The 14021-nt window shown below is 37.7% G+C and overlaps 1 protein-coding gene across 2 annotated transcripts; it reads left to right on the top strand.

The window, feature by feature from the left end:
• The first annotated feature begins 3152 nt into the window (after positions 1–3152).
• LOC105060773 (pentatricopeptide repeat-containing protein At3g63370, chloroplastic) lies at positions 3153–13419 on the top strand. Of its 2 annotated transcripts, none has more exons than XM_073257679.1 (4): positions 3153–7525; positions 7820–7957; positions 8120–8257; positions 8520–13419. In XM_073257679.1, the coding sequence occupies exon 1, from the start codon at positions 3153–3155 to the stop codon at positions 6081–6083; it is 2931 nt and encodes a 976-aa protein (XP_073113780.1). In that variant the 3' UTR covers positions 6084–7525; positions 7820–7957; positions 8120–8257; positions 8520–13419. The 2 variants fall into 2 exon arrangements, with proteins under 2 accessions (XP_073113780.1, XP_073113779.1); XM_073257678.1 differs by having other exon boundaries at positions 8463–13419.
• The last annotated feature ends 602 nt before the right edge of the window (positions 13420–14021 follow it).

Here is a 14021-nt window from a genome sequence, read left to right as displayed (position 1 = left end):
TTTTTGCACCAACAGATCACATTCCTACGCATAAGCCCATTAGGGCTGTTACAGGCATAAGCTCCTGACCAGCTGTTCCTCGATCTTTATTGGATCGAATTCCCATACATAAGCCCATGGAGGCTATTCCACATAATAAAGCTAGTTCAAACCATATCCTTTCATCTGATTATTACATGTTGATTTCATTAATCAATTTCAGTTTTCAGTGTGATTAAGATAAGTATATCATAGCCATATAATCATGCCATCAATTACTGATACATATATATTGACATAACATACTCATGCTAAAAAAATATACTAGAAAATAATAGTGTCTCAAACATAGCAAATTCATTAACATTAATTTAATGATGCAAAATCAACGATACAAGTTCAATAGTAAAATAGTATATATAATGATGATTATGTATAGGGATTCTTACCTTTAGTGACAATAACTCAATCACAATTGTTTACTAGTCTGTCCTACCATATCCGATCAATCCATATAATGCGAACTCATCTTTGATCAATCATCAGCATAAAAAAATAATAAATTATTATTAAATTTCTATTTTCAAGCTTTAATATCCAAAATATTATTAAATTCTAAATTTTTTCTCTTAGGATCAACCAAGATTTGGATTCGTATAAATATCTAGACCCTCCACTGGTCCATAAGTCTTCTAGAGAGAAAATCTATGAAGAGAGAGAAGATTCTAAAGAGAAAAAATTCTAGAGAGAAAAAGCAAAGAGATAAATTAGAGAGAAAAAATGGAGAGAGAGTAAAGAGACAAGAGAGGGAGGAGAGAGAATATCTTTCTCTATTTTTTTTTATTTTTTCCTTTTTCTTTTCTTCTTTTTCTTCTTCTCTCTCTTTTCTTTCTTCTTCTTCTTCTTCGTGGAAAATAGGAGAGGAAAAAAAAATTCGGCCAACCATCCCACGATGGCGAGCCCAAACAGTAACCACCCCTTGCGATGGTGGAACCCAACGATCTTGACCTTTGGCAGCCGAATATGGCCGATGACGGCAGCTGCTCCGGTGGAAAGAAAGAAAAGAATTGAAGATAGGAACAAGGGAAACCTTGTTCATGAAATCTGGTGGCCATCCAACCGACAAGGATCTCAAAGAAGCTAGGAAGAGAAAGGAGAAGGGGGAAAGAGGACATACCTTGTCTCCGGTGAGGTAGTTGGTTCTCTTTCCTAGCGAAACCTCACGATGGCTCTTGGAAAAACTAGCGAAAATCCAAGGAAGTCCCATGGATTTCGCCGACAATTGATCAAGGGGTGGGAAGCGATGCATGGGGGAGGGATTCGAAGGCCTTTTAGAGGTCGAGTTCATGGGTCTTCATCAGAGTCCGGCAAGCTTTGGACTCCTTTTCTTGGTGAAATATGGAAGAAGCAGATGGGATTTTGCCTCCTCGCTTGACATGCCAGTCACATGAGATTTCAAAGTATTTTTTTTTTTGCACACGCGTGTTATTACAATATACAAATCAAATTGGAGCAATGGAGGAGGATAAGATCTTATACGGTACTCTCTGTAAAAAATATCTCAACCAAGACACCAAAAAAAGAAAACAAAGTCAAAAGAAAAGAGAAAGTAATAAATGAATTAACAAAATACACGCTACTAGGTGTAGGATAAGCCTACTTTTATTTATAGAAGCTTGGATTACAATATTTTCTTCCAAAATTATATATGATAGGGTTTGTCTATGGAGAGCACGTTCGCACATCTTTCCATCATCAGATCATCCCTGACATTTAGGCTTTGGTAGAATTCACGGGTGATCTAATGGTGGAAAATCCCATTTGCATATGTGAACAGGCTTTTCGAAGTCCAACCCTATGTGATAATTTGCAACACTTCACAAAGTCCAGACATTTATTATTATTTTTTGAATAGAAGGTGATGGAAGTCCAGACATTTATTATTACTGATATATAGTCCACAACAACCCATAATGTTAGTTTCTGGAGAAACAAATGGAAAATTGGAGAAAAAATGGGAGAAAAAATATACAGAACATTTCAAATATAAAAATCAAGTCTAAAAATTGGAAGAAAAAATAAAAAAAAATCATGGTTATCATATCTTTTCAGATATCTTGGTTAGATTCAAAAAAATTAGAAAAAAATCTAAAAAACTTTCCATATCTAAAAAATATATAAAAAAAGAAAATAAATTATGGTTAGCAGGTTAGACTAGAAAAAAATCTTTCTAAGACTGGACTTTTTAGATCTAAAAAAATCTGGCATTAAAAAAAAAATGATGATCAAATAGAGAGAGAGAAAGTATCAATAAAAGAAGATGATCTCAGGACATAACTTTCTTTTTCTCAGAGGAGATCGAGAAGGAGGAGAGCTAGATGGATTTTTTTTTTCACGAATAGGAGGGAGAGAAAAGGTGCAAGGGGTGGCCGTAGGTGGAGGTGGAGGTGGAGGTGGAGGTGGAGGAGGATAAATAGAGCGGCGAAGAAGGTACTAGCCAGGCAAAGACATGGCGAGGAAGATAGAGATGAATAAGGAAAGATGTAGGAGTAGAAATCAACGATAACATACCTTGAGATGAAGATTTAGATTTTGCTATTTTGGAGAAGGGTATATCTTAAGATAAAGCAAAGAGCACACCAAAATCACCACCTTGCCGGCCACCAAAATTGCTGGGAAGAAGGGAGATCCGAGATCAATCGAGAATGGTAGAACAGAAAGGAGATGAATACTAGATTGATTTGGAAATAGGATGAAGTATGCTGTATACCCTAATAGTAAGAAACAAGAGACATTTATCTAGGTTGGAGTTCGACCGTTTGGATAACTACTGACTAGTCATTTATTTGGGTTCGGATCCTACACAATATATTCAGATTCTATATTGGATTCGAATTAAATTGGGTTGGACCATTTATCTTAAGATCCAAATCAATCCAAAAATTTTTGCGGGCCTGATCAAATCAAGTCTGAATTCAATAGATTTAGATCTGATCTGAAAAATAAAATATATTTAATTTTAAAATTTGATCTAGTTTTATAGATTTTTTAAAATGATTTAGAGCAGATCTAAACAGATTAGGCCAGATCAATCTGCCTTGCTTGTAGCCTTACGTTTACGTGATTTAGCACATGTACCGTACATCTTTGGTGGCCATGCCACTGCCTTCCCTATGAGCTCAATCTTCCACAATGTAATCTCTGTCCGACCATTTCTCGGCAACCGTAGCAAGGCACCGCAATTGATGGCCCTATCCACCAATCTTATACGCTACCAACATCCCTGTTCCAACTTTGCCACCTCCTCCCGTCCCAAATCTCCACCCTCCCATTTCTCAATACTCTCCCAGCATCCCACCGACAAAATCCCTTCCCTCAAAGAGGCCTGCAAGCATTGGAGCCTCAGAGAGGCCTTCCTCTCACTCACTAACCTAACCCTTCAGAGTCCATGCTCCCCCTCTCAAGAAGCCTATTCATCCATTCTAGAGCTCTGTGCCTCCCAAAAGGCCATATTCCAAGGCCAGCAGATCCATTCTCACATTGTCACGACAAATTCTCTATCCGACGATGGGTTTCTTAGCACCAAGCTCATGTTCATGTATGGGAGATGTGGGCATCTGTCATGTGCTCAAAGGCTGTTCGAAGAAATGCCCCAAAGGACAATCTTTGCATGGAATGCCCTCATCGGAGCGTATGCCTCCCATGGCCTGCCTTTTAAGGCCATTGAACTTTATCATGAAATGCGGATATCGGGGTTAATGCCCGATGCTTGCACTTTTGCTTCTGTCCTTAAAGCCTGCAGTGGGCTTGAAGATATCCATTGTGGAACTGAGATTCATGGTGCGGCGATTAAGTGTGGTTTTGACTCCATCACTTTTGTGGCCAATGCACTAGTTACCATGTATGCAAAGTGTGGGCGGTTTGATTCTGCAATGTTGTTGTTTGAAAGGTTGCATGGCAGAAGAGATGTTGTTTCATGGAATTCGATCATTTCAGCTAGTCTGCAAAATGGGAAGTTCTTTGAGGCTCTGACTTTTTTTAGAAAAATGCACAAAGCTGGAATCTTAATGAACTCATACACTGCCGTGGGTGTTCTCCAAGCTTGTGCAGAATTGTCGCTTCTGAAATTGGGCATGGAGATCCATGCTTCACTTTTAAAATATAACCAAGAATTTGTAATTTATGAAGGTAATGCGTTGGCTGTCATGTATGCAAAATGTGGACGGATGGGTGAAGCACTCCGGATTTTTGGTGAGATGGGTGAGAAAGACAACGTATCATGGAACTCAGTGCTCTCTGGTTATGTTCAGAATGGTTTATACGAGGAAGCTGTTGGTTTTTTCTATGAAATGCTTGAGAGTGGCTTCAAACCTGACCAGGTTTCTGTTATAAGTATAGCTTCAGCATTGGGTCGATTGAGAAACCCGTTGATAGGTAGGGAGGTTCATGCTTATGCAATAAAACAAGGATTTGATTCTGATTTGCAGGTAGGGAACACAGTGATGGACATGTACACAAAGTGTTTCCATGTTATTTATGCTGAACGTGTCTTCCATAAAATGCCTGCTAAAGATTATATATCTTGGACAACGGTCATTGCATGTTATGCCCAAAACTCTTGTCATATGAAGGCATTGGAAATGTTTAGGGAGGTACAGAAAGGGGGAATGGAAGTGGACTCAATGATGATTGGGAGTGTGTTACAAGCTTGTAGTGGTCTGGAATGTCTTTCCATTTTAAAACAAATTCATGGTTATACTGTCAGAAATGGTTTGCTAGATCTGGTACTCCAGAACACAATCATCGATGTCTATGGCGACCGTGGGAAGGTCAAACATGCTTTTCAGGTTTTTGAAAGGATTGAAAACAAAGATGTCGTGTCTTGGACCAGTATGATCACTTGTTATGTTCACAATGGACTCCTAAATAAAGCTCTTAGTTTATTCACAGACATGAAAAAGGACAATGTTGAACCTGATTCTGTGGCATTAGTAAGCATCCTTGCTGCTACTGCTGGTTTATCCTCCTTAGTGAAAGGAAAAGAAATTCATGGACATCTGATAAGAAGATGCCTCATTACAGATGGATCAGTCAGCAGCTCACTGGTGGACATGTATGCCCAGTGTGGAAACATAGAGAACTCATTCAAAATATTTGATAGGGCCGCATACAAGGATTTGGTTTTATGGACAACCATGATTAGTGCTTGTGGGATGCATGGTCGAGGCAAGGATTCCATACAGCTGTTTAGGGAAATGCAAGAGATGGGTTTAATACCTGATCATATCACCTTCTTAGCTCTTCTCTATGCATGTAGTCATTCTGGACTAGTCAATGAGGGGAAACATTATTTGGAAACTATGACAAGTAAGTATGGATTAGAGCCGTGGCCGGAACACTATGCCTGTGTTGTTGATCTTCTTGGCCGTTCTGGTAGAATGGAAGAAGCATACAAATTCATAAAGTCTATGCCTGTTGAACCAACAGCAGCTGTGTGGTGTGCACTGCTTGGGGCTTGTAGGGTCCACTCGAATCATAAGCTCGGTGAAGTTGCAGCAGAGAAGCTTCTTGAGTTGGAGCCAGAAAACCCAGGAAATTATGTGCTTGTATCCAATATTTTTGCTTCAATGGGGAAATGGAAAGATGTGGACATGGTGAGAACTAGGATGCAGGAGAGGGGATTGAGGAAGGACCCTGCTTGCAGCTGGATCGAGGTGGGAAATAAGGTGCATGCATTTGTTGCAAGAGACACTTCTCATGCAGATTCAGTTGCAATCTATACAATGTTGGATGAGATAATGCAGCGATTGGAAATGGAAGGTGGTTATGTTGAGGATACTAGGTTTGTTTTGCATGATGTGAGAGAGGAGGAGAAGAAAAGATTGTTGCATGGACATAGTGAGAGGCTTGCCATCACATTTGGTTTGATTCAAACACCTGAGGGAGCACCCATCCGCATTACCAAGAACCTTCGAATTTGTGGTGATTGTCATGAATTTACCAAGCTTGTATCGAAGTTGTTTGAGCGAGAAATTGTTGTACGGGATGCCAATCGATTTCATCATTTCAGAGGTGGATCCTGTTCATGCAATGATTTCTGGTGAAATGGAAGAGTGAATATTGATTGAAGCTGTAGAAAGGTTAAAGAATTCTGTAACGATAGGGGGACAACGTTTGGTAGAATGATGACTGGCTTAGTAGTCATTCAGACATATACGACCATAAGTGCAGCAGAATTAATGAACATGGAATTTCTATCTAACTCTTCAGTCAATCAGATCACATTTCTGATGCCTAATGGAGCTGGTATTTGTGATCATACTTCTAGGCAAGTGCATACTGGCTCCAAATGGGAGCTGTGACAATGATATTAGGTTGTTGAGCTGGCATACTCATCTAGGGATTCATTTGATGTTAAAAGGACTACATAAAGTAATTAATGGAGATATGCACAGTTTATGTAAAGCAGTTGACAGGACTATATGGTTGTCATGGTGCTTACATGAATGCAGTAATTTTTATTTAACTTTGACTGATCAGATTGGACACTAATTTGGTCTAATTTCCCTGCTATATGTCTGAGGTTAAGTGCATCAGGTATTGAAGTACAGTTGCTTTGATGTTTTCAAGTACTCATGGCCATCCAATCTTTCAATGGTATGAAGAGGACATCCATGATATTATGAGTTTCTGCATGTTAGAGCAACATAAAAGTTTTCGTGGTTTTGGTTCATATATTGAGGGAAACATGTAAATGACAAATCATAAGTTCCAGAACTGCCTTTTACAGCCTAGAAGGCTTGCCTTTGTCTCCTTATTTTGCAATAACATTTTCTTCGAGCATGTAACATCTGACAATCTGATATTTGTATTGATTATTGGGGAAAAGAAAAAGAAAACTCTTTTGCTGACATGCATATTGATTTCTAAAAATAATTGTATCATTTATCAATTGTTTTGGGATACCTCCACTTAGGAAGGAAATGATAAAGATGCTGCTAGGCATGACTGATTATTTCTTTCATCAGCGGCTGAAAGTGTTCATCAAGATTGTTGACAAAATGGTAGAGCATCTTCTCTTCTAATAAAGTTGATGATGTCATCATTTGGCACACGATTAGTTTCACTAATTGATAATATCCGTTTTGAGGGAAAAAGAGGTTTCAGTAACATAGATTGTCGTTGAACTTCTCTCATTGTTCTTCATGTGCACCAAGACACTCCTAAGTGGTAAGTGAGGTCCAGCAGAAGGGAATGAGAAAGGGGTTGACGCTGCTCGGTTATCTGCAATGAATATCTGATCAAGTTTATTAGAACTATCTCATAGTATGGAGAGGTGTATGTTATGACGACCATAAGAATGTTCAGATTGCTGGAGAATAAAAATTAGGGCATGGATCTGTATGCTCTCGAGCTCTGTAGATGAATCTTGCTACTGTGACGTGATATTTATCTTCAAGTTAAATTCTATATGCTCTGTTTGGTGTAGTTTTCTGAGGGTCTCCTTGGTTGCTTGCTCCTGTGGGGACAGAGTGGGCTGATTCTGGTGAGGAGCTACTCTCTCTCTCTGTCTCTCTCTCTCTCTCATTTTATCTTTTTTTTTGTTTTATTTCTTCCTTCTCTATTCCCTGTTTCTTGTGGGGTGGCTCTTTCCCCCCGTTTATTCTCATTTTATTGTTTAAATGAAATTTGAGGTGCTTGACCACTTTTTCTTTTAAGGGAAAAGAAGGTCCGAGACTGAACTGTTCTGCAGTATTTAATTTTGATTGCAGTCTATCAGATTATTTATCATGCATTTGATGTCTCTATTACTGAAAATTTATGACATGTTTCTCATCAGATGAAGCCCTGGAAGTGCATAGATTAATGCATCACCAATCAACTTTATCTTAGCTGGTTGGCATCCCTATCTACTTGAGAAAGATTAGCCGTTCAACATTTGTGATGACATCTGCACCACATTTCTCAAAAGGAAAAGGTATAGATTAATCCATTAATTTTGGTGAACCTGTGATTGTCTGTGATAACTGGAATGCATTCTGCAAAACTACCACACCTGAGAATTAGCTATAGTGTAGTTTGAATACTACACTATAGCAAAACTACCACACCTGAGAATTTGTGACATGTTTTTCATCAGATGAAGCCCTGGAAGTGCATAGATTAATGCATCACCAATCAACTTTATCTTAGCTGGTTGGCATCCCTATCTACTCGAGAAAGATTAGCCGTTCAACATTTGTGATGACATCCGCACCACATTTCTCCAAAGGAAAAGGTATAGATTAATCCATTAATTTTGGTGAACCTGTGATTGTCTGTGATAACTGGAATGCATGCTGCAAAACTACCACACCTGAGAATTAGCTATAGTGTAGTTTGAATACCCCTTGCCTATGTGACAAAATTAGGGGATGTTATGCTAGGGAGTTTGATATCTGAATGCTTGTCTGATGAACCACCAATATCTCTTTAAAGAACAGATTTCTGGAGATGGGTTCTTCTTGGAGAATCTGAGTTTCTATGTGCTCTTTGTCCAGAGAGGCATCGATTGTGTTGAATATCAGACCAGGATATCTTTCTCAAAGTTAGATGATTGAATTAGCTGATGACCGGTCCACGCTATTTGCTTTGGCCATCTTAGCTCAAGGCAGTTTCTGTATCCAGTCAGCCAAGGCCCTGATGTTACCTTAAAAAGAGAGTAACATTTTTCTTGTTCCATGTGTCCACCTATCAGTTCTTCGATATATTGAAATTTCTAGAAAAATTCATGCATGACCTCATGATCTAGACAACCGTTTTATGGGAATGGAGAAAAAATGTAAGCCTACCTGACAAAACCTATTGATTCCGCTAAGAAATGAAAATTAAGTCTCCACTCCCAATGGATTCACGCCATTTCGGTCTCCTCAACTAGGACAACAGCATCCAGACCATATTCTGCTGCTTACTGTTTGGCACTCAGCCTCTACTAGCATATGCCACCTTCAGATAGAAAGTCCCTGAACTCTGGCTGATTTGCCAGCTGAGAGACAATTTCATTTTCCATATTTGAACTTATAAAGGTCCAAATAGCGGGTCAATTTGCACAAGATTGCGGCAATATTCAGTCTAAGGATTAAAGCAGTGGCGAAGCAGCAGCAAATCAAGGAAATTTTCTGCAGAGACCCAGTATTATTTGGGAGTGCCTGTTATGGGAAGGAGGCTGAGCACCCATGATTGTAGTTTTTAACTTTGGAATGTAGCAGATAAACTTGAAGGAAGGGCATGGATAGCTCCATCTTTGATGGGGAGACAACCCTAGTCAGGACAATGCTGTGCGCTATCCTGGGCTACTTCATGGCAATACCTAGATTAGTCATTCTCAAGCTAGGGCAAATGATGAGAGACTTTCCTTGGGGCTTATCAAATATAGCAATGAAGGTTCACCAAAATTCAAGGAAAATCGTCTGCCAAACATCGGATGTGGTCTTGGTATCCTAGCCTTGGCAGCTGGACAGGACTCTTTTCTTGCCAAGGATGTTGCTAAATTTCTATGGGGCCCAATAGCATCGTGTGCCTTGATGAGGTCAAAATAGAGAAATTCTTTGTACACCGCCTGCGGTGTAGAAAATATGATATGGAGCGCACCGTTACGTCTTATTGGATCACATAGCTACTGCTTTTCAACGTACATTTAATGTTCGTAGTTTTATTTTTTCGTTTGAAATTTTGAATTATGAAAATACCATTTTTTTTTTGAAAAAATTATGACATTCTATGCAGATATTATGGCATCCTATGTTGAAATTATGACTTTCTACACAGAATGTCATAATTTTTTCGCAGGATGTCATAAAGAGAGAATGGCGTATTTATCCATAATTTTTCAATAACGAATATACCATTCTCTTTTATAACATCTTGTGAAAAAATTATGACATTCTGTGTAGAAAGTCATAATTTCAATGCAGAATGCCATAATATTTATACAAGATGCCATAATTTTTTCAGAAAAAAAATGATATTTTCGTTATTCAAAATTTTAAACGAAAAATTAGAACTGCGGACATTAAATGTGTTAAAAAGCGGTGACTACGTGGTCCAATAGGGCGAAGTGGTGCGCTCCACATCGGATTTTCTGCACCATAGGCGGTGTACAAAGAATTTTTCGTCAAAATATAGGTACTGGACTGGTACTTCTGCTTTCGTTCTTTTATGTGGAAATCAGTGAGCTTGTTTATGCGAAAAGTGGCTCCATGCATCAGGTGGAGGATGGGACGTGGCAGATCCGTTAATATTCTTCATGATCCTTGGCTTTCAGCTCTCCCTCTATCCTGGACATTCAAGGTCATCGACTTCCGCAAACTTAAAGAAGTATGAAAGTGATGCATCGTTTTGCAGATGGGGGAAGTGAATGGGATTGTGACTTCACATCTCAGATGTTTGGGGAGGACTGGGCTGGCATAATCCTCTCCATGGCTATATACCCACATTGAAATGCCTGGACAGATTAGTCTAAGACAGTTCAGTTTGCTCCAAAATCAGAGCTAAGTGAACAAGATATTGCGTCCTACCCCCCAACAACAACCTTGGATTTGGAAATATTGGGTATTCATCCGAAAGTAGCCCTCTTGCTGTGGAAAGGGCTTTATGACTGCCCCCTGTGTCGATTTGTGTTGTACGACAAAGATATGTACATTCCTCCTAATTGTCATTACTGCTGAGAAACTTAGGGATAGTCAAGTTATTCTACATTGTTTGAGAGCCTGTGGGACATGGGAGCCTCCATTCCTTTAGTTTCTTCAAGATCAACTTCGATGGTGGTATTTTGGATGGGGGTGCAGATGATGGTTCTAGGTTTTCCATTGAGGATTGGTTGTCAACATTGGTAGCAGCAGATGGTTGTGATCTCCATGACAATTCAGTGCCCTTGGCAGAGCTAAAAAAAGTCTGTATGCCATTACTGTTCTTAAAGTCCCTAACATTGTCCAAGAGGGTGATTCCAGAACTATCACCTGGATTTCTGGAGTATTTTAGAAAATTGATCTCTACTTTGAGTTTCTTAAAGGTAATACATGATACAGGAAGGGAATAGCGTTATAGATTGGATAGCTTCTCACATGGTAAGCCATGCTAGCTCAGTGATCTGGCCCCACACCTCTTTCTTAGTTGCATGACTTTGTGTAATCTGGTACTGTTGGTTGTATCTATATGATGAACCAAACTACCTTCTAATCTTGTACTCCAACCCGGATGTGAAAGTTAGTGATTTAATCACTTCATCCCAGCAATGGAGCTTGAACCTTATCTCGCAAATGATGTCAACTGAAATGATGAACCAGATAAGCAAAATGAGCCCATAGCAAGCTAGCTGGTCCGATCAGTTAATGTGGGAACAAAATTATTTAGGAGAGATAAGGCTTAAAGATGTTTATCCTATTATCCGGAAACCACAATCTTATATGAACCAAGATGAGGTTGGCTGTGGAAACTAGATGTGCCCTCAAGAATTAAATTATTTTGGTGGAAGGTAATTTGGAAGTGCTTACCATGCAAAAGATTACCAACTAGGAGGGGAGTTTCAAATGTTTCTATGTCTCTTTATGATCTCTGTCCAGATGTGGTGGAGAACATACAACATGCGTTGATAGTGTCCTTTTGTCGCCTCTTGCTTGTATTAGGTGAAAAACTGGTATGCAACAGGGATGATACCAAACTCTTTGCCGGGCATGGTGGATTTATTGTCTACCGCGGAGGTAGAGAGAAGGCATAAGTCTTTGATTGCTGTTGGTGCTTGGTTGATCAGGAATGGTAGAAATGAAGGGGTATTTCAGAATATCAGTGTCCCCAGTTCAACTAATGAGATAGGTTCCTCATCTTATTCTTCAAAGCAATAATGGTAATCATTTTGATCTCTTGAATCTTTTGAGGCATTGGGTTGACTTCAATTTGCCCAGCTTGGGCAATACATCAAACCTATTAGGGTCTTGGTCACCTCCTTCCTCTGGATATCTTAAGGTCAATTTCGATGCTGCTGTGTTGAAGGATAAGGTGGCTGTGGGCCATATAATTCCGAATAGCGAAGGAAATCTCATCAGAGCAGGGGGTAAATCTCTTCCTCGATACCCAGTGCATCATGCAGCGTTGATTGCAGCTTAGTGTGGGATGTATGTTGCTATTTCAGAGTTAAAAGCACGAAACATTTGTCTTGAGGGAGATTTCTTGTTTGTCATTTCTATCATCACTAACCAAGCTATGGATACAGAGCATGTTTACCGGGTGTTGCAGGATATTTTGCAGTGGAAGAATAGTTCTCAAAACTGTATACTCTCTGATATTTACAGGGAAGCAAATCGTGCTGTTGACTTCATGGGAAAAAAGGTGCAGCAAGGGGATTGCTATTGGAATGCTAACGAAGTTATTCACAATAAACTGGCGACCATTTTGCAGGAAAATAAGATGGGCATGATCTTCCACGGAAGACGGTAGCTGCTTGTGCAGATCTTTGGATACACTGGCTAGCTGCTGCGGGACAATCACTATCAGGAGTCAGTTTTGTTTTGTGGAGTCAGTATAATAAAGAGGAGGAGGAGCTGTTGAAAAGAAAAAAAATAAAATAAAATAAAATATTTTTTAAAAAATAATAAAATATATAAAAAAGATAATTTGTAATATTTTAAATATTTTTTATAATAAAATATTATAAAGAAGTATAGTAGCAAAATTTTAGATATTATTAAATATTAAAATTATAATAGATAATTAAAATTTATTTTAATTATATATATTTGATATGAATGAAAAAAAAAGAGAAAACAGAAAAATTTAAAAGAATATTAAAAAAAAGAAGCTAAAAGAGATATATTTAATTCAGATTGAGAAGGGAGATAAGAAGAATATATGGTTATTTATTGTATTTAAATTAATTAAGATATAAAAAATAAATTAATATGGGGTTTAAATATAATGGATGGACAGATGAGGACTATAGAACTGGGGTGGGGTACTAAAAGGTAGATAGAGAAGTAATAAGTAAAAAAAGAGAAAGAATGAGAGAAGGGGAGAGAGGTCAAAGTGGCATGAGAGAGCGAGAAAGAGGTGAGATATGTGAGTCATTAAAAAGAGAAAAAAAGGTAGATTATAATTACTTATTTTATTTTTTGATGTGGTTCTTTTAGGGTATAAAAAATAAATTAATGTACGGTTTAAGATAGGATTGGAGTGAGATATTAAAAGGTAAATAAAGAAGTAATTAATAAAGAAAGAGAAAGGGGGGAGAGAGAGATCAAATTGATATAAGAGAAGAAGAGAGGAAGAGAAAGGTAAGGCATGTGAGTCATTAAAGAGAGAGAATGTAGATTATAATTATTTTTTGATATTATTTTTTTTATTTTTTATTTTTTTAAAATTTTATATGAGATATGGAGTCAATTCATAAAATTAGTAGGTTAATTTTAATTTTTTCTACTAATATAGATATATATTTAATGTTGTGAGATCAATTTTGATTTTTTTTCATTGATCAATATGACGTTTTCTATTTTTGTGTGTGTGGGGGGGGGGGGTTATGAGGTCAATTGACCCCATATTTATTATAAAGAAGTATCATAATAAAATTTTATATATTATTAAATATTAAAATCATAATAGATAATTAAAATTTATTTTAATTATATATATTTGATATGAATGAAAAAAAAGAAAAAACAGAAAAATCTAAAAGAATATTAAAAAAAAAAAAGAAGCTAAAAGAGATATATTTAATTCAGATTGAGAAGAGAGATAAGAAGAATATATGGTTATCTATTGTATTTGAATTAATTAAGATATAAAAAATAAATTAATGTGAGGTTTAAATATAATGGATGGACATATGAGGACTATGGAACTGGGGTGGGGTACTAAAAGGTAGATAGAGAAGTAATAAGTAAAAAAAGAGAAAGAATGAGAGAAGGGGAGAGAGGTCAAAGTGGCGTGAGAGAGCGAGAAAGAGATGAGATATGTGAGTCATTAAAAAGAAAAAAAAAAGGTAGATTATAATAATTCATTTTATTTTTTGA

The sequence above is a fragment of the Elaeis guineensis genome, chromosome 1 (assembly GCF_000442705.2).
Source record: "Elaeis guineensis isolate ETL-2024a chromosome 1, EG11, whole genome shotgun sequence".
NCBI lineage: Eukaryota > Viridiplantae > Streptophyta > Magnoliopsida > Arecales > Arecaceae > Elaeis > Elaeis guineensis.
Note: the sequence above shows the minus strand (reverse complement) of the source record. Positions and strands in the feature narration are given on the sequence as shown.

Excerpts from the sequence above, each read along its gene's own strand:
- LOC105060773 (XM_073257679.1), top strand. The coding sequence starts at position 3,153 with ATGAGCTCAATCTTCCACAATGTAATCTCTGTCCGACCATTTCTCGGC.